This window comes from Halichoerus grypus, chromosome 9, assembly GCF_964656455.1.
Source record: "Halichoerus grypus chromosome 9, mHalGry1.hap1.1, whole genome shotgun sequence".
Lineage (NCBI taxonomy): Eukaryota > Metazoa > Chordata > Mammalia > Carnivora > Phocidae > Halichoerus > Halichoerus grypus.
In genome coordinates, this window is record NC_135720.1 from 80,541,204 (window position 1) to 80,569,091 (window position 27,888).

A 27,888-nucleotide genomic window follows, 5' to 3' on the forward strand; every position below is an offset into this window, starting at 1 on the left:
AGAAGTTTTAAAACCATTTATTGAGAGTTTATTGATCATCTGAATGGTAATGTGTTTCTGAAGGAGTTATTGAAACTAGCCAAGGAAAGTGTTACAGGTTACAAGATGAAACTTGTATTAAGATGATATCCACCCATGTCTAAAGGCAAAACAAATTTGCCTGTTGAATAGTCATCTAGAGAGTGCTGAAAATTTAGCAAACAGTTGATTGGCAAATGTTGCAGCAAGGAGGAGGGTGCATAATTTTAAAAATGGCATAAAATACATTCCCTGCTCCTGTACACAAACACAGGCTTTTTTGAGGTTTATTTTAAAAGGAAGTGCTGTTGTATACATATTAGTTCTGAAAAATTGGAAACCATAGACCGACCAACCATTACATGGATTTGTAGTTTAATTTCTAAATTTAATTGAAATTTATTTAAGAATGATTATATTATAGCATCTAATAGCATTGTTCATCAGTACACTAATTTGGCTATTGTTCTAAGTTCTCAGGTCTCACATTATATACAATTATGTTTAGTTTTGAAAAAAACATTTTTTTTTTAAAAGATTTTATTTATTTGACAGAGAGAGACACAGAGAGAGAGGGAACACGAGCAGAGGGAGTGGGAGAGGGAGAAGCAGACTTCTCGCAGAGCAGGGAGCCCAATGTGGGGCTCGATACCAGGACCCTGGGATCATGACCTGAGCCGAAGGCAGATGCTTAACGACTGAGCCACCGAGGCGCCCCGAAAAAAATTTTTTAACTTAATTTTTTTATTAAAAGATACAATGTACTTTCCCCCTCGCTTTAAAAATATTAGCATGAGGTCTCAAAGTTTGATCTGTAGTGGAAACAATGAGAGTCAAATTCAGGGATACTAAATATATTGCTAAGGAAGAATTAGCAAAACTTGGAGGCTAATGCTAAAGTTGATGTCGAGATTTTGAACTTGGATGCTTGGGACAGTGGTGATACTGTAGCCAGGGCACAGGGGTGCAAGAGCACCTGGCTCCAGGGGTCCCAAATAGATCAGGTTCGGCCACTTGCCGCTGACAAAATCCAAAGACAGAAGAAAGAGGAAGTGGTGGTGAAACAAGAAAAGAATCTATTTCAGTGTGGCCAACACGGGATGGTAGTGGACTAGTTTCCCAAAGGCTATCTCCAAAGTGTTGAAAATACTTCTAGGTTTATATAAGGAAAATGTGGGACAAAGGTCAGTGGGTACATGCAGGTGGGCAGTAAAGGTCAGGTGAGTCATTGTCTTGGGAGTCAGTCATGCTGGTCTTGCTGGCTCAGGGCAGTCCTTGTTGCTGAGGGGGTAATTTTGGTTCCCAATCATGGGGATGCTTTGCCTGTAGGGTCTTTTGCTTGAGTTAAGCGATAAGCTGGAAAGAACTTAATCAATTAGAAAGTACAGACTGAGGTCAAAATGGAGGTAGTTGAAATAAGTCCTCTTTCAGTACCATTTACAGGTATCAAAGACAACCGTTGGGTGTGAGATTAAGGGATTCAATGAACTATCATTATTGATTTTCTTAAAGTAAGTTTTTAGGGAAGCACAACCAGACGCTTAATTGACTGAGCCACCCAGGCACCCCAACAAAGTCGTTTTTAATCTGTCTTTAAGTTTAAAAATATGAAGATTTGGTATTTAAAACATCAGCATATTCACAATTGATGCCAATTTTATTCTTTGAAAGGTTTTATTAATTTATTTGAGAGAGAGCAAGCAAGGGAGGAGCAGAGAGAAAGTATGGGCTCCTATCCAATATGACTGGTGTCCTTATAAGAAGAGACAGACATGCACAGAGGGAAGGTGATGTGGAGACAGAGACATAGGGAGAATCATGTAGCAATAGAGGCAGAGGTGGAGTGATGCAGTTGCAAGCCAAAGAACACCAAGAATTGACGGCCACTACCAGAAGCTAGGAGGAGGCAAGGAAGGAATCTACCCAGACTCCCAGAGGGGGTATAACCCTGCTGACACCTTGCATTCAGACTTCTAGCCTCCAGAATTGTGAGAGAATAAATTTCACTTTGTTGTAAGACACCCAGTTTGTGGCAATTTGTTACAGCAGCCCGAGGAAACTCATTTAGTCACATACCAGCCTTTCGGTTTGGGGCAGTTATTTAACCTCTGAATTTCAATTTCCTCTCTGTAAAAGATTAAGAGCAGTTCTGGCATGGAGAAGATTTTGGGAAATAATAGCTAGTTTTGCTATTGCTGTCCTTTCTTTAAAGATAATTTACATTATTACCCAATTCGTTAATTTATCATTTCCAAGTGTGAAATTGAAACTCACTGATTGAATTAGAAGTAAAATCCTTGGGGTGCCTGGGTGGCTCAGTTGGTTGAGCAGCTGACTTTGGCTCCAGTAAAACACAGAGTATCATTATGGCTCCAGTTTACCTTCTTTAGCCTTATTTCCTTCCAATATGAAAACTGTCCATAAATCCAAAAAGTTTATGCTCATTGTCCTGAAATATACCTGTGCCCTCTAAGTATTCTTCTACAGGGCAAAGGGGACTGATGATTCTTCGGAAAAAGCAGGTCAGTAGAAGAAACTTGGGCTTGGGGTCAAAAATCCTTGGTTTTAGCCTAGTGCAAGCTATTGCTATTTGTGTGACCTTGGGCAGGTTTCTGAATGTGTTCTTTTTGTGTACAGTGGAAATAACAATATAGGATTTTGGTGAGAATCAGATGAAATACAGTATGTGTGTAATAGAAAGGAATGTGTAAACAATATTGAAGCTTAGGTATGATTGCTTTTGTATCTATTTTGTACCATACATTATGCCTTGCATGTAGTAAGGCTTAATATGTTAATGATAATGGTTTTTTAAAAATTCCGTTCAGATTTTCCTGAAATCAAAAGACATGCCAATTTTTTGTACATTTTGAAAACTATATCAAAAGATTGTAATGAAAATGTTATAGCTATCCCCCCTTATTCTTGGCTCCAATAAAATGTTCAGTTTTAATATACTGTAGTATAATTTATAAGATTTCACATTCCATCATATTAATTATTTTTGTTCAAATAAATAATATATATTCTTGCTTAATCACAATTAGTAATCTTTCTTTCCTACTTTGCCCTAGAAACTAAGCTGAAAGAGAGTGATTTGAGAGGTTTTTGTTCAAAGGCGTACAATATGGTAATAGGCACAGCTGGCAGCTTTTTTAAAAATCCTTAAATTAGTCTTAAAAAAGCAAAAACGTGCAGTTTTTTTAAATAAAAATTGAAAAAAATTTCAATATAGCTTAATACAGATTTTAAAATATAGTCCTATCTTCTAAATGGTCTCATCTTTCATCTCTTCAGAATCATAAAACTTGGCTTTTAAGTGGGATATTGTGCATGAATAGGCCCTGAGTGGAAAGCTGTGGCCCAGCAGGCGTAGTATAAATGACATATGCTTTGCCTCTCTTCATTTAGGAGACCTGTGTTTTTAGCTTGTTTTAGTTATGTGTCTAACTTCTCCTAGATATTTGGTGTGAATAAAAATTTTCTCTAAACAAAGTTTTATTAGTAAGCAAATAAGCTTTGATGGAGAACATTTCCAATATCAGAATTTGACAAAACCAAGATTTATTAAATAGTTTTGTAGTTTTTGACAAGCAATCAGATGTTGGGGCGCCTGGGTGGCTCAGTGAGTTAAGTGTCGGACTCTTGAATTCGGCTTAGGTCATGATCTCAGGCTCCTGTGATCGAGCCAGCCAAGCCCTGCATCCAGCCTGCGCTCAATGGAGAGTCTGCTTGTCTCCCTCTCCCTTTGCCCCTCCCCTCACTTGCCCATGCTCATGTTCTCTCTCTCTCTCTCGCTGAAATAAATAAATCTTAAAAAAAAAAAAATCAATCAGATGTTGCAATTAGTTACTGACTCTATTTTCTGTATACTGATTTTAGCCTTTTTTTTCAATTATAAGGAAAAACAACATATATAGTTTAAATGTTCAGTTTTAGAAATAAAGATTAAATGGCTTTTTTTTTACTTTATTAAGATAAATAAAAGGCTGTTAATCATAAAATTCTTATTTATCAAAAGAGTGAGAACACAAGCAAGCCACAGAGTAGAAAAAAACATATTTAAAAGGGCTATTATCTGAGGATAAAGGCTATTAAAGGACAATTATCCAAAATATGCAAGGAACTCTTAATACTCAGCAATAAGAAAATGAAAAACCCCATTAAAAATTGGGCAAAAGACCTGAAGAGATATCTCACCCAAGAAGATACACAGTATCTTAGTTTGGGCTCTTATAACAAAAGACCATAGACTAGGTGGCTTAAACAACAGATAGTCATTTCTCACAGTCTTTGAAGCAGAGAAGTCTAAGATCATGATGCTGGTAGATTGATTTCCTGGTGAGAACCCTCATCCTAGCTTGTAGGAGGTTGCCTTCTTGCTATGTCCTTACCATGGCAGAAAGAGAGCTTTGGTCTCTTTTCCTCTTTATTAAGGACACCAGTCCTGTCATAGGGACCCCACCGTTATGACCTCATCTAAACCTAATTACCTCCCAAAGGCCCACCTCCAAATGTTATCATATTGGAGGTTAGGGCTGCAACATATAAATTTTGGGGGGACACATTCAGTCTATACATTCCACCCTTTTGTTCCTCAAAATCATGTCCTTCTTGCATGCAAAATATACTTTGATTTCATCCCAACAACCCCCTGAAGTCTCAACTCATTCCAGCATCAACTCTAAAGTCTCATCTAAATATCAGTTAAATCAGATATGGGTGGCACTTGAGGTATGTTCATACTGAGACAAAATGTCTTTCCAACTGTGAACCTATTTAACCAGATAAGTTATGTGCTTCCAAAATACAGTGGGGGAACTGACAGAGCATAGACATTCCCATTTGAAAGGGGAGAAAATTAGAGGAAAAAAGGGGTGACAAGTTCTAAGCAAGTCTTCAAAATCTAGCAAGGTAAATACTATTAGATCTTAAGGCTCAAGTGTAATCCTCTTTGGTTTGATGCTTTTCTACCTTCAGGACCCACTGGGCCAGACAGTCTTGCCCCAAGGCTCTTTCTTGGCTGCTGTCATTATCCTTAATGTCTATATTTTTAGCATCCCTCCAATCTCTTCCAGCCTCTACCCCTTACACAGTTCCAAAGCCACTTCTATCTCTGTAGGTATTTGTTACAGCAACACCCCACTTTTTAGTACCAAACTCTGTTTTAAGCTTGGGCTGCTACAAAACAAAACAAAAAAAACAGAACAGAAAACACAGACTGGGTGGCTTAAATAACAGACATTTATTTCTCATGGTTTTGGAGTCTGGGTAGTCTAAGATCAAGGTGCTGGTAGATTCAGTTCCTGGTTAGGACCCTCTTCCTCACTTGCAGATGCTGCCTTCTCACTTTGTTCTCACGGGACAGGGAGAGAGAAAGAGAGCTCTGGTCTCTGCTCATAAGGACACTAATCCCATCATGGGGGCCATACCTTCAGGACCTCATCTAAACCTAATTACCTTCCAACGGCCCCACCTCCAAATATAACCACATTGAAAATTAGTGCTTCAACACTGAATTTTGGGAGGATACATTTGGTCCCTAATATACAGATTGCAAGTAGTATATGAAAGATGCTTAACATATATCATTAGAGAATTGTAAATTAAAACAAGATACCACTGTACACCTATTAGGATGGTGAAAATCCAAAAACCTGACAGCAGCACATGCTGGTGAGGGTGTGGAACAACAGGAACACAGGAACTCATTCACAGCTGGTGGGAATGCAAAATAGTATAGATAGTTTGGCAGCCTCTTAACAAAACTAAGCATGCTCTTACCATACAATCCAGCATTCCTACGCCTTGTAATTTACTCAAATGGGCTGAAAACTTAGGTTCACACAAAACCTGCACACAGATGTTTATAGTAGTTTTACTCATAATTGCCCAAACTTGGAAGCAACCAAGATGTCCTTTAGTAGGTGAATGGATAAATCTGTGTTGCATCCAGAAAATGGAATAATGTTCAATGCTAAAAAGAAATGTTCTATCGGGGCACCTGGGTGGCTCAGTCGGTTAAGCGGCTGCCTTTGGCTCGGGTCGTGATCCCTGGGTCCTGGGATCGAGCCCCACGTCCGGCTCCCTGCTCAGCAGGGAGCCTGCTTCTCCCTCTCCCTCTGCCTGCCACTCTGCCTACTTTTGCTCTCTCTCTATCTCTCTGTCAAATAAATAAATAAAATCTTTAAAAAAAAAAGTTCTATCAAGCCATGAAAAGACATGGAGTAACCTTAAATGCATATTATTAATTGAAAGAGACCAATCCAGATAGGCTACGTACTGTGTGATTCCAACTATACAACATTCTGGAAAAGGAACAACTGTGGAGACAGTAAAAAGATCAGTGGTTGCCAGTGGTTAGGGGAGGGAGGGATGAATAGGTAGAGTACAAAGGATTTTTAAGACCATAAAATAATTGATACAATAATGGTATATACATGTCATTATACATTTGTCAAACCCCATGAAATGTACAACATCAAGAATGAATCTTTTTTTTTTTTAAAGATTTTATTTATTTATTTGACAGAGACACAGCGAGAGAGAGAGGGAACACAAGCAGGGGGAGTGGGAGAGGGAAAAGCAGGCTTCCCGAGGAGCGGGGAACCCGATGTGGGGCTCGATCCCAGGACTCTGGGATCATGACCTGAGCTGAAGGCAGACGCTTAACAACTGAGCCACTCAGGCGCCCCAAGAAGGAATCTTACTTTAACCTGTGGCCTTCGGGTGCTCATGATGTGTCAAGTAGGATCATCAGTTGTAACAAATCTACCGCTTTGGTGGGAGATACTGATAATTGGTAAGCTTGTATATGTATGGGGGCAGGAAGTATATGGGAACTCTGTACTTCCCACTCAATTTTGCTGTGAGCCTAAAACTGCTCTAAAAAAATAAAGTCTATTTTTAAAAAATTCTTATAATGGAAACAAAGGCTCATATTAGCTATCAGGCCAGGTCTTCTGATACCAGCTGGTGTACTGCAATTCAATTCTGATACTAACCACCCTGAAATAGCATCGGACTCCACAGCTGTAAGGGCATGGTTCCCAACAAGATTGCCACCACTTTAGACACCAGCTGCAAGTTAGGTCCCCAGGCTACCCACACTTCTGGTCAACTAGGTACAAATCCAGGGGCTTTCTAAACTGCCCCCCCCCACCCCGCCCAGACTTTCCTTCAGATGCCAGTTGCAAGTTTAGAGGTCTCCAGGCCATCTGTACTTCTGACCAATTGGCTATAAATCTGGGGTTCTTGTGATCCTTCTCAGTTTCAGTAATTTTCTAGAATAACTTAACTCAGGGAAGTGCTATACTTAGGATTATAGTTTTATTGTAAACAACATAAATTAGGACTAGCTAAATGAAGACAACACGTTAAGTTGAGGTCTGGGAGGGTCCTGAGTATAGAATCTTGTGCCCTCTCCCTATAGAATCAGGGCACATCACTCTCCTGGCACATCAGTGGGTTAACCAACCAGGAAGCACCCCTGTGCTTCTGTTTCCAGAGTTTTTTTTGACATTTCATGACACAGGCATGATTGATTGAACATTGGTCTCTATATGATTGAACTAAATTTCCAGCCTTTCCCCCTCCCCAGAGGTTGGGCTGGGCCAAAGTCCCTAATCACATACAGTCTTTCTGGTGATGAGCCCCTATCCTGGGCAGTCTCTAGCAGAAACTCTAGTGTGTGAATCAAGGGGCTTATAAAAAACAAATACACTCCTGTCATTGGAGAAATTCCAAGGGTTTTAGAAGCTCCCTGACAGGAAACCAGGACAAAGACAAGACAAATTCTTTATTTTACAACACCAAGTTTTTAAGAAAATGGTAGCTCTTGAGATACCTACTAGTTTTTTTTTTTTTAATATGAAAATGTACCATGGAAAGCTGAGGTGACTGAAAAGTATTAAAGATTGGAAGATTTAAGAGCAAAACTGATTTACTGATCTCTGTATCAACTTGGTATTTTAATTATTTAGACTTTATATAGCTATTTAAATCTTAATACATCATGCAGTTAGAATTTTATATCTGATTTTATGCATAAATATATTGCTCCTGGTAAAAAGGAGAGAGGAATTTACTTGGAAAGATGAGCTAGTAGGATAACATAGGACCCTTTTCAGTTTTTATTACCTTAGGTTGTCAAAATAAATTACCTTAAAAACTTTTTTTCTGGGCTATGCGTTGCTTCATTGGACTCATTTTTTTCTTCTAATAGCAAGTTATTTCACAGTGTATCCACTTTCTCCAAGGAAGTGCTTACTTACATTTTTCTCTTACAGATTGATTATACCGGAACAGACCCTTCTAGTCCCTGCAATAAATGTTTGTCTCCGAATGCGACACCTTGTATTTGTACCATTAACTTCACCCTGGAACAGTCATTTGAGGTCTGTATTCCCAGTGTGTTCGAAAAGCCCTGCTTTTAAAAATATTGATATTTTATTAAAATTTTTTTACTACTTATTTCATTTTTGTAGAGAAGTCCATATCCTTTTGAGGAAGATTGTTTTGTTGGACTATTGCATTATGCTGTCTGGTAATTAAATACATGTATCCATTTAAATAGTTTAGTACTTTATAAACTACATTTAAAACATTTTATCTTTTCACTGGAAAATTTTATTACTGTACAAATCAATGTATCATTTATATCAAATAAGTTTGCTTACTTTTAGTACTAAAGTAAGTTTACTTTGGAAATTTACTAAGTCATTCATTATTTAATTGTATTATTTTTCTGTTAGATATGAATTACCATAAATGCAAACACGTAGTGAAACCTTATTGATCTTTTATGTCTTGATAAGCAATTAGAACACTACTCTGTGTGTGTGTGTGTGTGTGTGTGTAGTTGTGTATCTTTTGCATTCATAATTTACTGGAAATTGAGCAGATGCTGAAGTACATAAAGATTCAGAATAGGCATGACAAGACCAGTTTGTGCTTTCATTTACCTAAAAATTGAGCTTAAAAATTGTTTTATTCTTCAGGAAGCAAAACTACTTCAATATTTGTCAACTTTTTAGATTTTTCTTCACTTAAAATTTTCTTAAAGGTCCATTAGACTTTTGTAGTCCCTGGTATGTGGTTGCCATCTAGTGGTTGTAGATGCTCTTGCACTGAAATAAAGGACAATAACACTATCTTAAAAAACGTGAAAATAAATTTGGGAGAAGACAGGAATTTACTCTACTTTGTTTCAGCAGACATAACATATAAGTTAAAAACATAAAAATTCAGATTTTTTCACTGTGATGAAGAAAACTGTAAAGATGGATGCATTAAGTTCTGCTTTTGTCTGAACAGGCAGAATTGAGATAAAATACACTTGTAATGATTAGAAAGCTTCAGTAGTTTCCTTCCCCATCCAAAAACATCTATTTCAGAACTTCTCTTTCTGAAAAGCCCATTCTTTTATGGGCTCTGTGTTCCTTCACAAGTCCAAACTGTGCACTGGACTAACAGCCTTTTCAAAGTTATTTTGTCTCAGTATTCATTGAAAGGATTTCTTTTTCAGTTTATCAGTTGAATTTACTATACTGCTTCTTAATTGAGATGATCTTTTTTTAAGCATATTCTTTGTTTCTGTGATATTTTTGATAACCAAAAGTAGTTTTTATGTAAACATTTTCTTTATATGGAATGGGAAGGTTTGCATAATTTGACCTTTGAAAATCAAATTTTAAATAAGTAATTGTGTATGTGAAAATAGCAAATCAAATAAAGCCTACTTAAAATGTTTTTTTTTTTTATTGAGTTATTTTTGATTAAAGACTATAGAGGTAGCAACCAGAAAGGAGAGAATAGCTTAATGTTTTTGGTACCTCTTAAAACCTTAAGTCATTCAAGGTGGTTTTCGGTGCCTTCTAAATAATTGTAGTGTATGTAGGTCACCCTTCTTTCCCAAGTCATTCCAAATTGGCTCCTCCAACTATATTGAAGTATTTTTCTTGGTTGTTATGTATTGATTCATTATCTTAGATACTTTACTAATTATTAATTTATTAATTACTAATATTATATAGTATCTTGTTGAGAAATGTATTATGTCTCAGTTCAAGTTCAGAATTTACTTGGGCAATAAATGAAAGATTGACCATTATCCCTTTGAAAAGTTGACTGGGTGGAGACCAATCTGAATTGGAGAAAATTTGAAGTTGAAAGTAGAATAGGCTAATAGATACCTTGAGGGCTTTTTTTTTCCATGCAAATAGTACTTCTTTTTTTTTTTTTTTAAAGATTTTATTTATTTGACAGAGAGAGACACAGCGAGAGAGGGAACACAAGCAGAGGGAGTGGGAGAGGGAGAAGCAGGCCTCCCACCAAGCAGGGAGCCCGATGTGGGGCTCGATCCCAGGACCCCAGGATCATGACCTGAGCCGAAGGCAGACGCCTAACGACTGAGCCACCCAGGCGCCCCGCAAATAGTGCTTCTTTGAAGTCTTTAAGGATATTTCAAAGTTTATTCTTGAATTTTTGTAACATACCTTCTTTAACCTTATTTACAATTTGTAGTGTTTTAGGTTGTTAAGAATTGGTAGGATTCACTCCAGGACTTGTTTTTAGTTATCACAAATTCTAAACTAGTAAAGTCCAAATGACATAGCTTTTATGTATGCATGAAACAAGTTTATACACAGTACTTTCATATGAAAATTGTTTCCCTTCTCTTTCTCTAGGGCAATGTGTTTATGTATTATGGACTGTCTAATTTCTATCAAAACCATCGTCGTTATGTGAAATCTCGAGATGATAGTCAGCTAAATGGAGATTCTAGTGCTTTAATTGTAAGTAAAATGATGGGAATATGAAAATGTGGTAGATATAAATAAGAATATGTGGTAATAGCTTAGTTAGAAATGTTAAATTTAATAATGTTAGGAGGAAATTAAAGTGTTACTTGTTATTTGTAGTTTGTTTAGTGAGGGTTTTTATTTTTTATTATTTTTTAAAGATTTTATTTTTTTATTTGACAAAGCAAGAGAGCACAAGCAGGGGAAGCAGCAGAGGGAGAGGGAGAAGCAGGCTCCCTTCTTTTTTTTTTTTTTTTCTTCAAGATTTTATTTATTTGAGAAGAGAGAGCTCGAGAGATTGAGCAAGAGAGCACAAGCTGAGGGAGAGGGAGAAGCAGGCTCCCCGCTGAGCAGGGAGCCTGATGTGGGGCTCGATCCCAGGGCCCTGGGATTATGACCTGAGCTGAAGGCAGATGCTTAACTGACTGAGCCACCCAGGTGCCCCAAAACAAGCTTCCCTTCTGCTGCCCATTCTGGTTTGGGTTAGAGGATCTTAGTTTCCTGACTATTATTCAACTTTTCCTAGTAATGGTTGGTGCCCAAGTATTTTATGTTATTGCTGCCAATGCAGCAAACCTTCAAGAGTTCCAGAGCTACTTAGGATTTCTAGAAACAGTGAATCTCTTAGAATGCAATTTAGGACTATATTGTGACCAGAATGCTCCTGGTAAGCATGTGTCTGCTCTAGGCTATCTTTACTGGTTTTATTGCTAGTTCCTAATATGTGGGATCTCAAGAAGTAACAAGTCTATTTAAAGACTCTGGTCAGGTCTGCAATATTTTGCAATGCCATGTGAGGTTTTAGGACTCAAATCCAGAGAAGGTGATGTTCTGTGAGACACACCAGGTTCTTAGATCTTTCTGAATTTGTTGAGTGGGATTATAGATTGGGCGTGTTTAGAGTTGTTTTACAATTCTTTTATTTAGATACACCCTCTCTTTGCTAAGAGCAAAAGAAGCTGAGATTGAGTCTTTTCCTACAGGTTGCAAGCAAAAAGCTTTTAGCCTAGACTAGAAATTGATGAATTTGTTTCTTTTTTTTTTTTTTTTTTTAAATATTTTATTTATTTATTTGACAGAGAGAGACACAGCGAGAGAGAGAACACAAGCAGGGGGAGTGGGAGAGGGAGAAGCAGGCTTCCTGCCGAGCAGGGAGCCCGATGCGGGGCTCGATCCCAGGACCCTGGGATCATGACCTGAGCCGAAGGCAGACGCTTAACGACTGAGCCACCCAGGCGCCCCGATGAATTTGTTTCTGTAAAGCCCAGACAGTAAATATCTTTGGTTTTGCAGGTCATATGGTCTCTGACACAGCTACTCCCCTCTGCCACTGTAGAATGAAAGTAACCAGTAGACAATACTTATCATGAATGGGTGTACTGTTCCAATAAAATTTTAGTTATAAAAACAGGTGGTGGGCTGGATTTGGCCTGTAGTCTGTTATTTATTGATTCCTGAGCTAGACCAAAATATACGATTTTAAGACCAGGTGGCTTTCAAAATTTTAAAGATTTTAAGAATGGACAGATTGAAGTCTAAGTTAACTTAAAACATTGTGTGTAAGGTCTTTCACAATCTGCTATCAACCTACCACTCCATTCTACTTCATTGTTTCCAACTCTTATCTTTAATGTACCTTTGGCTTGGCTGCCTTGGGTGATATATGCTTCTCCCTAACCATTTCTGGGACCAAGTAGTCTGCCCTTTTGGCATTTACATTTTATTTGCCGAGGATGCTGGTTTAAGTCTTGCCCTGGAGGTCCTCTCACCTGGAGGCCTACTATCTTCTATAGTGCCCTTGGATACAAAATAACTTCTCTACATATTTAGTTCATTCATACCCTATCCCAAGTCACTTCTCACCTAGCTTAACAAACTCTCCCCACATCATGCATTCCCAACTCTCTCCACATTATCTGCCCTGGCCCTACTCTCAGGCCATTTTCTACATAGTTGCTATAGTGATCTTTTTTTTTTTTTTTTAAAGATTTTATTTATTTGACAGAGAGAGACACAGCAAGAGAGGGAACACAAGCAGGGGGAGTGGGAGAGGGAGAAGCAGGCTTCCCGCCGAGCAGGGAGCCCGATGCGGGGCTCGATCCCAGGACCCTAGGATCATGACCTGAGCCGAAGGCAGACGCTTAACGACTGAGCCACCCAGGCGCCCTGCTATAGTGATCTTTTATTTTATTTTAATTTATTTATTTGAGAGACAGAGAGTGAGTGAGCAAGGGAGAGTACAAGCTGGAGGAGGGGCAGAGGGAGAGGGAGAAGCAGGTTCCCTGCTGAGCAGAGAGCCCAATGCGGGGCTCAGTCCCAGGACCCAATCCCAGGACCCTGGGGTCATGACCTGAGCCAAAGGCAGATGCTCAACCAACTGAGCCACCCAGGCGCCCCTATAGTGATCTTTTAAAAAATGTAAATACCACTTAAATAATCTTTCAGTGGTCTCCTAGCATTTGAAGTAAAATCTCAGGATGATCTGAACTATGCATAAGTCTCCAGTGTTATCATATGTCATTGTGCTTGTTCCCATACTCTAACTACATTCCAATTTTACCTTCTCATAAATAACAAGTTCTTTCTCAGTGGCGTGTATTATTCTCTCTGCTTAAAACCCTCTTCTGCCTGCTTGTCACATGCTTGTCTCCTATTCTTTTTTAGGTCTTAACTTATGTGATACCACCTCCAGAACAAAGTTTTCCTTATCATAGATTCTCAAGTAATTTATTTTGCCATCCCCCATTAATTACTTGGCATACCACTTTCATACACCTACTGCAATTTGTAATTATATATTTACTTATTTGTCTTCTGTTTTCCCAATTATACTGTAAGCTCATGAAGGCAAGGAGCATTTTAATCACCATATACCAAGCACCTTGCCAGTGCTTAGCACATGGAAGGCATTTAATAAATACGTGTTGGATGAATATAGACACCTTCATCATGGGTCTTATTTTCATATAATTGTTGTATATGGATCTATTTCCTCTATTACACTGTGAGCTGCTTACTTTATTTATTTTTTCTGTGTCTAGCACCTTGCAGGATACATGTAAATACTCAGTAAATGGCGTTCCTAAACCAGTTACTGAAAAGTATCTAGCATTGCTTAGTTCAGGATCTCTGGTGCATAGGTAATAAATAATATTTTCCTTTCTTGTAAAACTTCCTGAAGAATTCAGTGGCTAGAATATATTTGCCCTACTGAGAGTTTATTTATATTTAAAACCTCACCCTCCCTCCTTCTTTCCTTTGACATGGGACCATGGGATTAACCCAGAATTACACAATTTGAGATTATCTAGTTGAACATGTTCATTTTCTAAGTGAAGGCCGGGTAAATCAAGGGACTTGCCCAAAGTTACATAGTACATAGGTGGAACTAGAGCCTCCAGTCTACTTTCAGTTGAAGATTCCTTTTATTATGTCACAACTGGATTGACAATAGACTGCTTCTTAATTTTTCTTGAGCAGAAAACTCTTTGAGATATGATTTTTGTGTTGATATGAAAATTTTTAAAAAATCAATTTGATATATGCCTATATGACAAAATATTTGCAAGGAAGGGTTGCATAAAAAGGTAATATGGTGACGTTAAGAAATAATTTGAGTATTTAAATGTGGTGTTATAGTCTTTACAATACAGACTTATTCTGTATGCACTGCAAGTGAGACACATACAGGGATTGAATTTTTAATCAGTAATTATGGGTAGCTCATAGTTCTCCCAGAGGCCTATGTGATAATTTTTCTCTTCTTTTCCTTCTAAACATTAGAATCCCAGTAAGGAATGTGAGCCTTATCGAAGAAATGAAGACAAACCAATTGCTCCTTGTGGAGCTATTGCCAACAGCATGTTTAATGGTATGATACAGATAGAAACAAAGATACAGATTATAAACATATATAAATTGGAAAATTTGTATAATTTATTGATATTAATTTGATAATCTAATAAACATGAATGAAGTTGAGAAATTGAACAACTTTATTTTTTTTATTTTTAAAGATTTATTTATTTGAGAGAGAGTGCACGCAAGTACGTGTGCATATGCAAGTGGGGGGAGGGGCAGAGGGAGAGAATCTTCAGGCAGACTCCATGCTTAGCACAGAGCCCGACTCCACACGGGGCTCCATCTCACGACCCATGAGATCATGACCTGAGACAAAACCAGGAGTCGGATGTTTACCTGACTGAGCCACTCAGGTGCCCAGAGCAACTTTAGAATAAATATATCAATTAATTATTTAATGGGATGTTATAATGTTTTGTGACATTTTTTTGAGAATTCTTGTATTTTAAGAATGAATCACTCTCTGGGAAGAAAAAGCAGAGACATTCTGCTAGCCTTCATATTTCATATATGATAAAATAAAAGCCAGGCTGCCTGTTCCACCAACTCTGAATGTTTATACCAATACAAAGAAGCTATAGTTGATCATTTAAAGCAGCACTGTCTGATATTCATATAATGTAAATCATCAATGTGAGACATGTATGTATGTTAACATTTTCTAATAGTCACATTAAAAACAAACAAAAGCAAGTGAAATTAATTTTAATAATATATTTTATTGAATCCAAATACTACCTTTTTACCTATAAATGATATTCAGTATATAAAATTTATGAATAAGATATTTTGTATCTGTTTTTTTGTATTGAGTTTTTTATTTCTGAAATATATACTTACAAAACATATTCATTTAGACCAGCCATAATTTCAGTGGCTCTGTAGCCATGTAGCTAGTGGCTACCATATTGAACAGTACAGATAGAGAAATGCATAAGCCAGGAACTATTTAGGAATGTGTTTTTTAAAGGAAAGGAGGAGAAGCAGATTTACCCTGCAAATTATTTTATTTGGGTTAATATTAAAACATTTGACCTTATTACGTATCAGTTAGCCATGTAGGAGAAGTGATCTCTAACTGTATTGAGGAAAGAGAAGTCCATCTAGGATTATAAAGTTACCATAGATAATTCACATATAAGTAAATCAAGAGCAAATGTACATTATATGCCTGCCTACTCTGTTACAGACACTTTTGGGGGCAGATACCAGATCCTTATTTCTCATAGAGTACAGTAGGTGCTATGGATTTTCAGTATTTTACAGTTTCTTCTTTTTTCTATTTAGATACATTAGAATTGTTTCTTGTTGGCAATGAATCTTATCCTACACCTATTCCTTTGAAAAAGAAAGGTATTGCTTGGTGGACAGATAAAAATGTGAAATTCCGGAATCCTCCTGGAGGAGAAAGTCTAAAAGAACGATTCAAAGGTAAAATTTACTAATATTTCTTTAAAACGTGATATAAGCTAGGAGTTTTAATGAAGTGCCTAAAATTTTCTATCTTTAGAATCTTAAAAATGTTTATGCTTTTTTAAAAAACAACTTAACTTCCTACCGATTTAGGTAAAATATGTTGTATGTTCTAATGTACTGAAATTCTAAAGGAAATGTATATGTGCTTCTAATCTTGAATTTTTCTAGTATTTTCTTATAAGCATTTCAGCCATTGTCTTTTTTTTTTTTAAAGATTTTATTTATTTGACAGAGATAGAGAGAGGGCACAAGTAGGCAGAGTGGCAGGCAGAGGGAGAGGGAGAAGCAGGCTCTCTGCAGAGCAGGGAGCCCGATGCGGGGCTCGATCCCAGGACCCTGGGATCATGACCTGAGCCGAAGGCAGCCGCTTAACCGACTGAGCCACCCAGGCGCCTCTCAGCCATTATCTTTTAAAACTGCAGGCAAGGGACACCTGGGTGGCTCAGTCGGTTAAGCGGCTGCCTTCGGCCCGGGTCATAACCCCGGGGTCCTGGGATCGAGTCCCACATCAGGCTCCTTGCTCAGCAGGGAGCCTGCTTCTCCCTCTCTCTCCCTCTGCATGTGCTCTCTCTGTCAAATAAATAAAATCTTTAAAAAAAAAATAAATAAATAAATAAAAAATAAATAAATAAAACTGCAGGCAAATTTGTTTTGAACAGACCCAATTTTTTATTACAGTTGTAAATTAAAATTTATTTTTGATTCTGTGCCTCAGTTTTACAGTGCTGCTTTTTGGTATATACTCAAGGGCATACTTTTAGTATTTTCCTAATGGAGATAGTCATCAAATCTTTTTAATTTGTTGTTATGTGAGGAATTGGTTTGTCTCTAGATTTTAAGACTTTCTTAGAATATATTTATACCTTTGAAAATACGAAAAATACTCAGATTGTGTATTGTATATTTTTGTTTTATTTGAGTGAATTTTCAGTGAAACTCTTAATAGAATTGAATATTTTGTTCCCTCCCCTCACCCCCTTTTTTTTTTAAGGTACAACAAAGCCAGTAAACTGGGTTAAACCAGTGTACATGCTGGATTCTGAACCAGATAATAATGGGTTCATAAATGAGGATTTTATTGTTTGGATGCGTACTGCAGCATTACCTACTTTTCGTAAGTTGTATCGTCTTATAGAACGGAAAAGTGATTTACATCCAACGTTACCAGCTGGACGATACTATTTGAATATCACGTACAGTATCCTTTTTTGGCCATGTGCACAGATTCACAGAATTTGAAAGGAGTGTAGTTCAGCCTTATCTCAGTTATGTGAGATGATAACTCTGTTTTAGTTTTGATCTCTGCATTTTTATAAGAGTATGTGTGTATATATGAGAAAGTATCTTTTCATTTTTATCTTCCAGAAGTCTTAAATTTTGATATACTTTGTACTAGGATTCAAGCATATTATTTGGTAACATTATTTAAGATGCTGGTTTTCGGTTTATTATTAAGCTAAATATTTCTACAATGGAGATTGTAATTGAGCTTAATTCAAAGGCTGGTGAGCATAAGTTGATGCTAAATAAGCATTGGTGGTAGTGGGCTGTTTTAATATATATTTTTAGATATTAAAAATCAGTGGATGTTAGTTCATATCAACATAATTGTTTATAACTATTGTTCCGTTCATAGTACCAAAACATTTTTATCATTAGCTGTATTATTCCACATTAATAATTCAGGTGTACTTTTCAGTGCTTATTAATATCATTTATTTCATTCTAATTATATATTAACATTGTACTAAGTACTGTCCGTGCATTGTTTTATTTAATTGAAGTGTTATGAGATGGGTATCATCTCCATGTCATAGATAAGAATACAGGAACAAAGAGCATTTAAGTAACTTTCCCAAGGTTGTACAGGTAATAAGTAGAAGAGTTGGGGTTCATAATCAAGCTATTGACTCCAAAGGCCATGACTTTACTGTCAGCCACGAAACTACTACGGGCTGTATCCCTAGCTACTTTACTCAAGTAGTCAGACCAAGCCACATTGGCCTGGATACAAAGTCTTTCTTAGCTGGAAATATTGGACACTACCTTTTATTCTAAACACAGTCCTTATATTTTTTAATCTGTAGCCCACTGCTTACATATATCATGAATGAAAAGTTTCTCAAATATTAGCATTTGAATGTTTGCTAATGATCTTTGCATTTTTGAGTTTTCATAATCCAAATTAGCCGTAAGTATATAGTTTCAGTTTTATAATGCATTAGCAAATGGTTAAATTAATAGACCTAATTTCAAAAGAAATGTCTTTTTGGATCTTAATCTCTTGATTTTGCCCCCGAGTATGCAACTGAATAAGACCTGATGGTGACAGGCTAAAAATAGCCAAGTTTTGGAACCTAGGCCGGCATGGGAGCAGTTTTACACAGACAGATCCAGTTGAAGTTCTGACAGAAAGAACATTATCCTGAGGCTATTGCCAAAGTAGAAGGCAACTCTATCACAGTTAGCATCCAGAAGATCTAGTAAGGTATAAGGGCATATACAAGCCTGAGAGTATAATAAAGGGGAGTCTCTGGAGTACTCAGTACTTTGTCTTAGTTAACAGACTATTTGCATCCCAGGCATTGAGAAGAGAACTGTCAGGAGGAATGTAGGCTCTCAAAGATCGATGAGACTGGGATTTTGGTCTGCAAAGCATCAAGGGTAATTACAAAAATTACATATAAGGTGGGAACCTAGATATTAGAATTAAGACAGAAGCCCATTTGGGGGGGTTGGGATACAGAAAGAGGCTAGATGGGTGATTTGATACTTTGTCCCCCAAAGTGTTTTATTAGTTAGAACTCTTATTGTAGTCATTCCTACTTCAGGTTAGGAATGATTTAAGAAACTGTCAGAGCCTGCTGTTTGGAGTAATAGGGTCACATCTGTGGGGATGGAAAATTGCAGAAGCTAGAGAAACAGATGGGGCCTAAACTTGATTCAGAAGATGCTTTTGAAAAGGTTGTAAACCCTTCATGTAGGGATTTAGTTCTGTCTTCTCTGCCCTAATTCTCGCCAAAATCTTAGAATTGGTCCATGTAGATAGTTTATCCAGTATAATGGTGTCCCATTTCTTTAATCTCTTTAACAGTCCACCCTTCACTTCTACTCTGTTTCAGCCATCAGCTCTGTATCACACCATGAGTTTTGTTGTTGCTCCAAATCAGCAAGTTAAAACTTCAGTATCATACTCTTTGACCTTGTGCTCAGAGTCCTCTCATATTCTCATAATTACTCTCTCGTTCATGCTCTTTGAGCTCACAGAGACCTCCAGTCTCTTCATTCTTCCTTTTTCTTCTGGTCTGTCAATCTCCTCTTCCTTTATGGGTTTTATTGCTGTTCATCTGAAATACTTGTTTCACATTACATTTCTTTGTGGCCTTTTGCCCCTACTGTGTAATGAGAGTAAAAGTACCTGAGAAACCATATAACCCTTAGTTTGAATTTGGTTGTTTTTACTTGTAAACTGTATTGTTTTTACTACTAATGTTTAACTTGCTAAATCAGTGCTTCAAGGTAATAATTATATAGTTATTTTGTGATTCAGAAAATGTGAGTAAGGTGCCTGTTGTTATAGAATTATACCAGTGAATTACAAGCAATTAAATGCCAGATTTTTAAGTTGTATTTTAAAAATTGACTAGACATGGAAAAGTCTTCCTATACACTCTTCAGATTACCCTGTACATTCTTTTGATGGACGAAAACGGATGATCTTGAGCACTATTTCATGGATGGGAGGAAAAAATCCATTTTTGGGGATTGCTTACATCGCTATTGGATCCATCTCCTTTCTTCTGGGAGTTGTACTGCTAGTAATTAATCATAAATATAGAAACAGTAGTAATACTGCTGACATTACCATTTAATTTTATATTCTGAAAACAAATTTACTGCATGTGCATCAAGGCCAGTCCTATTCAACCTAGCTTTCGAATGCCGATGTCTGGTTAGTATGTCATTTTTGAAGTTGGCACATAACTTTTTTTTTTAAAAAAGCAGTTTTTGTCCTTTGCTTCTTTATGGATGTCTTATGGAAATCTATGACGGGTATGAAACAAATTAACTATATTGATCATATCAACACTGTAACTGCTGAAATGACATTCTACTGTTTGCTTTTTGTTGGGTCAGGCCATATGATGCATAGAGCCTCTTTCCTGTGAAATGCATCTACTGCTTAAATGTTTATGCTGTGTTGATAATATTATATTGACATATGATGCTGTATATGTGTGCCTGTTGTGAAGAAAGGGATTACAAGATGTATGAATATAATGACTTGCTAACCTTGCAGGATTCAGAGTTACAAAACGATGAAGAAAGACCAAATTAAATAAAACACTTCATCATTTTCATGTGTCGTGTGTAAAGGCTTAAAGTACCATCTTTGTTGAGGTGGTTCATATATTCAATTTATCCAGTACAGTTCTTTGTCAAGTTTAGCTTTGATTTCAATGGACAAGGACATGCTTATTCTTGTCTAGCGTAGGAATTAATGGTCATGTCTGAAGAGGTCAGGTGGGTCTCAGGTGGGAGAATTTAAAATTCCTTTTTCCATTTGGTTAAGATGTTGCAGTCAGGAACCCCAGCTCACTTGATATGTTTTTACATGTGATCATTTCCCTTGAAGCTTATACTTCATAAGGGATACAAGAATATAGGTGAGATGGGAAAACTTGGCAGACCTTCATCTTCTGCCTCAACTATAAACCAGATGTAAATGTTCAAAGGAGACTGTTTTCATTCTGTGGTATTTAACATTCAGAAATTTGCTTCAGCATTGGAAATACCTCAAGCTGTTTTTATTTTGCAGGTAAGTTTTGATTTAAGTACTAATGTTATATTGTGGAAATTTTAGAAAACAGTAACCTTCATTTCTTCTATATTCATTCAATTTTTGTATATAGGTCAAATGTGGATGTGTATGCACATTCTCTTTACTTAAGGTACCAATTATTTTGGTTGGTTTTTCCTAAAACATACTTTAAAAATAAATTCTTCAAATTTCCTAATTAAATTCTGGAGATTTTACAGTATGCACATGATAAATTATAATATATATATGGTTGAATTTATTTTATTTTCTATTAACTGGAATTATTTTAATATTCCTTATTGAATAAATGCTGTAATTTGTTTGCTATGGAACTTACTCTTGAATGTAAACTTATTTTTTCACATGCATGAAAATGTATGTCTTAATCAGAGATGGCTTAATTGCATTGAAATTGCCTTTTTTTTTTTTTACTAAAATAACTCATATGTTTGTATAGAAGAATAGCTTTTTATTCAGAGTTTGTAATGACTTCCTTCAGTTATATTTTAAATCAAAATGTCTGGGTAATGTATCAGTTTTGATTAATATATGTTTTTTAAAAAAAACAAAAATAATGTAATGGTTAATAGAAATGTGCCACACTTCATAAGTTTTGTATAACATGAAATTCAGTTAAAAGAACTTGTAGTTCATAATGACTTTTAACTGGTAGAATATTACTTGCATGAGGTACTTACTGTATGATTATCCTGAAGTTTCTGAGTGCATAGGGTATTCTTTGTCTAAAAATATCCTTTGTTTTGTCAGTCCTTCAGAATATTGTTATTTATTCTGATAATTGACCCTCTTGCACATGGCAGTTTATTTTCTGGGATACATCATTGGGGGGAAAGGTTTTTGCCAGTCTTTCCAGATTGAGTTTATGCTGTTTAAGGAGGACTGCCATCCTGCATCTCTTTTTCTGATTAGGCGACCAAAGGTGCCGCTAAAGAAAAATTGAAGACCTTTCCAACACTTTCTCATCTGTGAAGACAGAATCTTAAAATATATTTGGAGTTTTATCTATTTTACAAGTTCATTGATGGCCTAATTCCCTTCCGGTCTCCTGCCATTTGAGCTCTGAGGGATTCCTGTTACTAATTATGAAGAATGTGGAACATTCAGATGGCCTATGTGAAGCATGGTGGGGGGAGGAAAACATTTCTTTCTTATGGGTTTTATGCTCATCTTTTGGAAATATTGATGTCATATTCAACTTTCAGAGAATCATATTGCATTTTATTGCATTTAGGTTAAGTAGAAGGCATTGAAGAATGCATTGACTTACAGGAAGTATTTTGATATATGAAGTTTCCCAATTGAAGGAATTATTTAATAAGTAAAAGCTAAGAAATTTCATTGAAATCATAAGGCAGTTAAAAATAAAATGGGAAAAATAACTACTACCTAATGGAGAATTATTCAAGAGGAGAGTCAAGTGAATATTTTTGTTTATTAGTTAGTAACAGTTTATTTGTAACCTTGATTATATTTAAAGATAATGTTCTGCTAGTATGTTCTGTATTAATAAAAATGAACAAAATTAATTTTGCTGTGTTCAGGTGTCTTGCTAAAATAATAATGCCCCAGTGTTTTTGCTAATGTTGAACACTAAATTTAGCTCAAGGTCAATAAGTCCCAAGTTTTAACATTTCCATGTCTAGATTTGATTGCCAATATGTGTATGTGTTAATCACTTTGACAGCATTAACTGCAAGATTTGTCTGTATTACTGGGAAACATCTCTTACCAGGAGGTGGTCAGATTGTCACCTGAATTATAGGCTGATGGGCTAAATTTGGTATTAGATCAAGGAGATGTCTGATAAATAGAAAAGGAAGAACTGGTAGAGAAGCAAGGATAATGAAAATAATGAGGAGGGCAGGGCATACAGGAAATGAAAAACCAGACCAGGAAAGAGGAACCGCTGACTGTAGGGTTAATCAATGCTGGTGAGCCTGCTCACCTCCTATCTTCATGGAAACACTGCCTTAGAATTATTGTATGGTCCTTTGTTGGTTAAGATGAAAAGTTTTGTTCTTTGTGAACACGGTTATTTTGAGGGGAAGGTGGAGGGAGTAAGGAAGTGCTGTTCCAAGAAGACATTTGATGCATAAATGTTTGTTGTAGAGTTTGGATGATCTAGTCAAGTGTTTTAGAGCTTTTTTTTTTCTTTAGCCCATGCCCCATTTAATAAATATAAATCGTATTTCCCCTATGTCATTTGAAATTTCAAAATAAATAAGTCTAAAATCAAATCAGACCATGGTGACCTTATTTGATTCATCTGTTTGTAAATATATAAATTTACATCTTATCAAAGTAACGAGTATACACCCTTAAAAAAAAAATCTCCCTGTCCCAACTTTTTTTTTTTTAAGATTTTATTTATCCATTTGTCAGAGAGAGAGAGAGCATGAGCACACAAGTAGATGAAGTGGAAGGCAGAGGGAGAAGCAGGCTCCCCGTCAAGCAAGGAGCCGGATGGTGGGGCTGGATCCTAGGACCCTGGGATCATGACCCGAGCCAAAGGCAGACACTCAACTGACTGAGCCACCCAGGCGTCCCTCCCTGTCCCAACTTTAACTTTCAGAGATAATTACTTTTAGTCCAAAAGTTTCTTTTGGTATTTGTTTTAGTATATCTAAATAATAAAATAATATGACTATTCTACTATTGCTTGATTTAACAGTTTTAGGCATTATTATCGTCTTGATAGTGTTACCTGAGGATTTAGCTCTTTGTGTTACCTACCTCCTTTTCTCCCATTATGTTGTTATATTTAGTAAATACAGTAGCTATTGTTTAATTATGACTATAGAACAAAGCAGTGCACCATGATTACATTTTTCATCATTTTATTTTGCCTAGAATTAGTAATTGCCTCATTTTTAACACATAACTTTCTGGAAACCTATCTTAAACTTTCTTCAGTTTCTCTTTCAGGTCCATCATGTTCTCATCAATAGTTTTGAAGGGTTTTTGTCCCCAAATATCAGATAATCTGATTCCCTGTTTTTACTAGGGTGGTCTATTCTGTATTTGTCCTTCTAGGCCCATCTGTACTGTCGTTCTCTCGGCCAGTTACACAGCCATTATCCCATGACCTCCTCTTGTCACCCTTCTGTGTTGGATCTGTTTCCTGGTTTATTCTCTAGTTTACTGGAGCACTTCCTAAAGCACTTAAAGCTTCCCAAGAGGTGGTATATGAGAGGCCAGTTTTCTGAGTCCTTACATGTCTAAAATTCCTTTATTCCATTCTCACAATTTCATTGATAGTTTGACTACCTATACAAATAAAATAATTTTCCCTCAGGGTTTTGAAGCTATTGCTCCACCCTCTTCTAGGTTTCACTGTTACTTTTGAGAAATCGGATTCTGTCCTAATCAGATCTTGGACCTCCTAGATTGATGCTTAATTTTCTTCTCTTTTTCTCCAGTTGTTTAGACACTATTGTGTTTGTGCTTTCTAAAAGATTTCTTCATTTTGATCTTCCAGCATTATCTTCTGTTGAATTTTTTGTATATTTAAAAAGTATTCTAATTTCTAAGCCTTCTTTTATTTCTATTCTGTTTCTGAAATATAGTCGTCTTAGTTCACAGATAAAATATTTTTCTGAGGACATACATGCTTTTCTTTCCTTTGTTAGCATCGATTTTTGTTGTTGCTATTTTAAATTTTAGGTTTTTTTCTCTTGTTCATGTAGGTGACTTTCTTTGTATTTCTGGCTAGTCTTGACAATCTGTCATATATGAATGGCCCCCCAAAAAACTAATTGAAAGCTTTTTGTGGCCAGTGCTTGACAAGTGATAGGCTTCACTAATACAGTGCTACTCAAAAATGCCACTCAGCGAATTATTTGTTCCTGTTCATGATAAAAAAGTTAGACAAGTAATAAAGAGTTGGCAGGTCAACAACTGTAGGTGGACCAAATTTTGAGAAGTACTGCATTAGAGAATGATTGTCACAGAGCCAGTCATTTGGCTGAAGGCCTTTTCTTGGGGCTGTTCAGTTTCTCTAGGGAATTCTCTGGTCTTCTGCAGTAGGAAGGGGTCAAGGAGGGTCTGCTTTTCTCCTGCCTTTAACTGCTTCTGCCTTGTCCTCCACCTCACCTTCTGTTTTCTACTTTATGCATATTTCTGTATACCTGTCCCTCTGCATATCCCTTCTACCTGGTTGTCTTCCATTACTTTCTCCAGGTAAAAGTGGAGACAGTGATGGAGGTGAGAGATTGTCTTTGTTTGGCTGAGGGGATAGGACGGAGGTCTTTGGATCTGACCATTCTGTTGTATATAATTTTCAGCTAGTCATTTTCAGGCCTATTCCTTCTTGCTGTAACTTTTATGTCCAAGTCTGAGCTCCGGGGCTGTGGACCAATGAGCATGCTTCTCACTGGTGTTCCCCTTAGAGCCCCTCTGTCCTGCTCAGTCATATCTCATTTGCTGTTTTCTAGAAATCTGCAGAAATCACTTTTCTTCCCCCCCCTGAACTCTCTATCATTTTGGGCCCATGTCTTTAAAAATTGTTTTAGATGATCACACAGTAAACTTTCCTTTTTTCTTGTCATGTGTATTTCTGTGCATTTTAACTTAATGTATAGATTAACCATCATAGGATACAGATCAGTACCATCAGACCCCCCAAAACTCCCTTATCCTACTCCTTTGTACTCCCCATTTCCCCATCCATAAACCCTGGCAACCGCTGATCTCTTTTCCACCCCCATAGTTCGTCTTCTAGAATGTCATAAATGGAATTATACCAAATGTAACCTTTTGAAACTGGCTTCTTTCATTTAGCATGCCTTTGAGATTCATCTAAGGTAATGATGCCTATCAATACCTCCTACTTTTTCAGTTTCTTTTTCATTTTATTGGGGTAAAAGGGAGAATAGATAAACTCTTGGAGCCAACCCACTTTTTTTAAACCAGAAAACTCCTTGAATTACTTTTGGTACTTCTATAACATTTTTAAAGATCTTAAAAATAGATTTGTTATGTACTGTCAGTGATATTAACAGGAGCTTGTCTGTTGGTGTGTGACAAGTTTTTTTATCCAGGATAATGTTGAAGAAGATTGAACTCACTGTACATCACTTTCACTGTCAAGATTTGAATGCTACTGGGGCACCCGGGTGGCTCAGTCGTTGGGCGTCTGCCTTCGGCTCGGGTCATGATCCCAGGGTCCTGGGATTGAGCCCCGCATCGGGCTCCCTGCTCCACGGGGAAGCCTGCTTCTCCCTCTCCCACTCCCCCTGCTTGTGTTCCCTCTCTCGCTGTGTCTCTCTCTGTCAAATAAATAAATAAAATCTTAAAAAAAAAAAAAGATTTGAATGCTACTTTGCTCAAGGACCAGAAATACAGGAAAAAATAGCTTTAACAATACATGTTAAATTGCAGTTGAATTAGTGGTCTAAAGTAATCCCTGGAATGTGTTGTCTTTCCTCTTTACAACAAAGCTTGTAAAAGAGTAATTTATACATTATTGTCATCTTCAGCTTTAGCTAAGGTTTCACCTCACAATTGCACTGTACTCTGTTTTCTATCATCTGTGTCTGAAAAATGCAGTAGAAAGAGTATAGGTTTTAGAAACAAGCTGACCTGGCTCTTATCTATATTAAAAAAATCTACCTTCACATTATTTAATCTCCTAAATCATTTGCCATTTCCTGTCAGTAAAATGGGAATTTTAATACCTACTTGACAGATTTTTGTTTTGAGGCATAAGGGAAGTGATAGATGACGAACATTTAGCAGAAAGTATAGAAAAATGACAATGAAAAATTCCCACTCCTTTTTGTCATGGGAAATAAACTCAGCCTTGAACTTTTTGCTCCATTTGATAGTTGGCATCTTCCTTCCCTCTTCATTCTTAGCCTATGGCTTTGTGAATAACTCTCCTGATTTTCTTCCTACTTATCTGTCATTAGTCTCCCTTATATATTCCTTGGTTATGCTTACCACATAAAATGTTGGGAATTCTTTGAGGTTATATTCCAGGCCCTTTTCTCCCTTTACATATACTCCCTGAGCAATCATAAAGTTCCTAGTCGCTTCTACTACCATCTTTACACTGATTTATCTTTTCTTGTGCCTTGACATCTCTTCTGAGCTCTAAATTGTTCAGAACGGATCTCTTCTTGGATTGTCTTTGGATTTCTCAAGCTTAAGAAGGCCAAAACAGGAATCCTTTCAGACTAGCCTTAGTTTCTCTTATATTCCTTGATAGAGTGAATGGTATGATCAACCACCTTATCAGTTAAGTCAGGAACCTTGCTGTCTTCTTCAGCTTCTTCAGCTACTTTGATTTTTGAAGGCACTTCCTCATAGTTGGCTCTTTAATCCACCCCCTTATCTACATCTCCTTGCTACTATGTTATTTCAGATTTTCTTTCTTCCTTGTATTATTATTAGAGCCTTCTAATGGGCTTTCAGACCTTTGTAGTTTATGTTCAATCTAGCCTTTCACTACTACCAGAATGATCTTGAAATAGTTCTGATTTGGACAATTCACCCCATAAACTTTTATGTTTTTATTTTTTAAAGATTTTATTTATTAGCCAGAGAGAGAGAGAGAGAGCGAGCACAAGCAGGAGGAGCAGCAGGCAGAGGGAGAAGCAGGCTCCCTGCTGAGCAAGGAGCCTGATGCAGGACTCGATCCCAGGACCCTGGGATTATCACCTGAGCTGAAGGCAGACGCTCAACCGACTGAGCCACCCAGGCGTCCCCCCATAAATTTAAATGGCCCTCATTCACCTTCAGGATAAAATATAAAATCATTATTAATATCTCACCCCTGCCTTCTTCCACTGTTCCCTCACCCCCTCATTTGTCTTTCTGCCAACCATAGTATTTGCAGTTCCCTAAGACATCTGTTCACCTCCTCTTCTTAGCCTCTGTCTATGCTAT

The 27,888-nt window shown here is 36.9% G+C and overlaps 1 protein-coding gene across 1 annotated transcript in view; it reads left to right on the top strand.

Moving 5' to 3' along the window:
• The window catches only part of TMEM30A (transmembrane protein 30A), a 34,057-nt gene extending 11,531 nt beyond the window's left edge, over positions 1–22,526 (top strand). Inside the window, exons 2-7 of the mRNA XM_036094090.2 lie at positions 8,307–8,414; positions 10,707–10,814; positions 14,604–14,691; positions 15,969–16,112; positions 17,149–17,355; positions 19,836–22,526. Of these exons, the coding sequence (XP_035949983.2) occupies positions 8,307–8,414; positions 10,707–10,814; positions 14,604–14,691; positions 15,969–16,112; positions 17,149–17,355; positions 19,836–20,029 (849 nt within the window). The 3' untranslated portion in view covers positions 20,030–22,526. The remainder of the gene's footprint in view (positions 1–8,306; positions 8,415–10,706; positions 10,815–14,603; positions 14,692–15,968; positions 16,113–17,148; positions 17,356–19,835) is intronic.
• Positions 22,527–27,888: the final 5,362 nt, after the last annotated feature.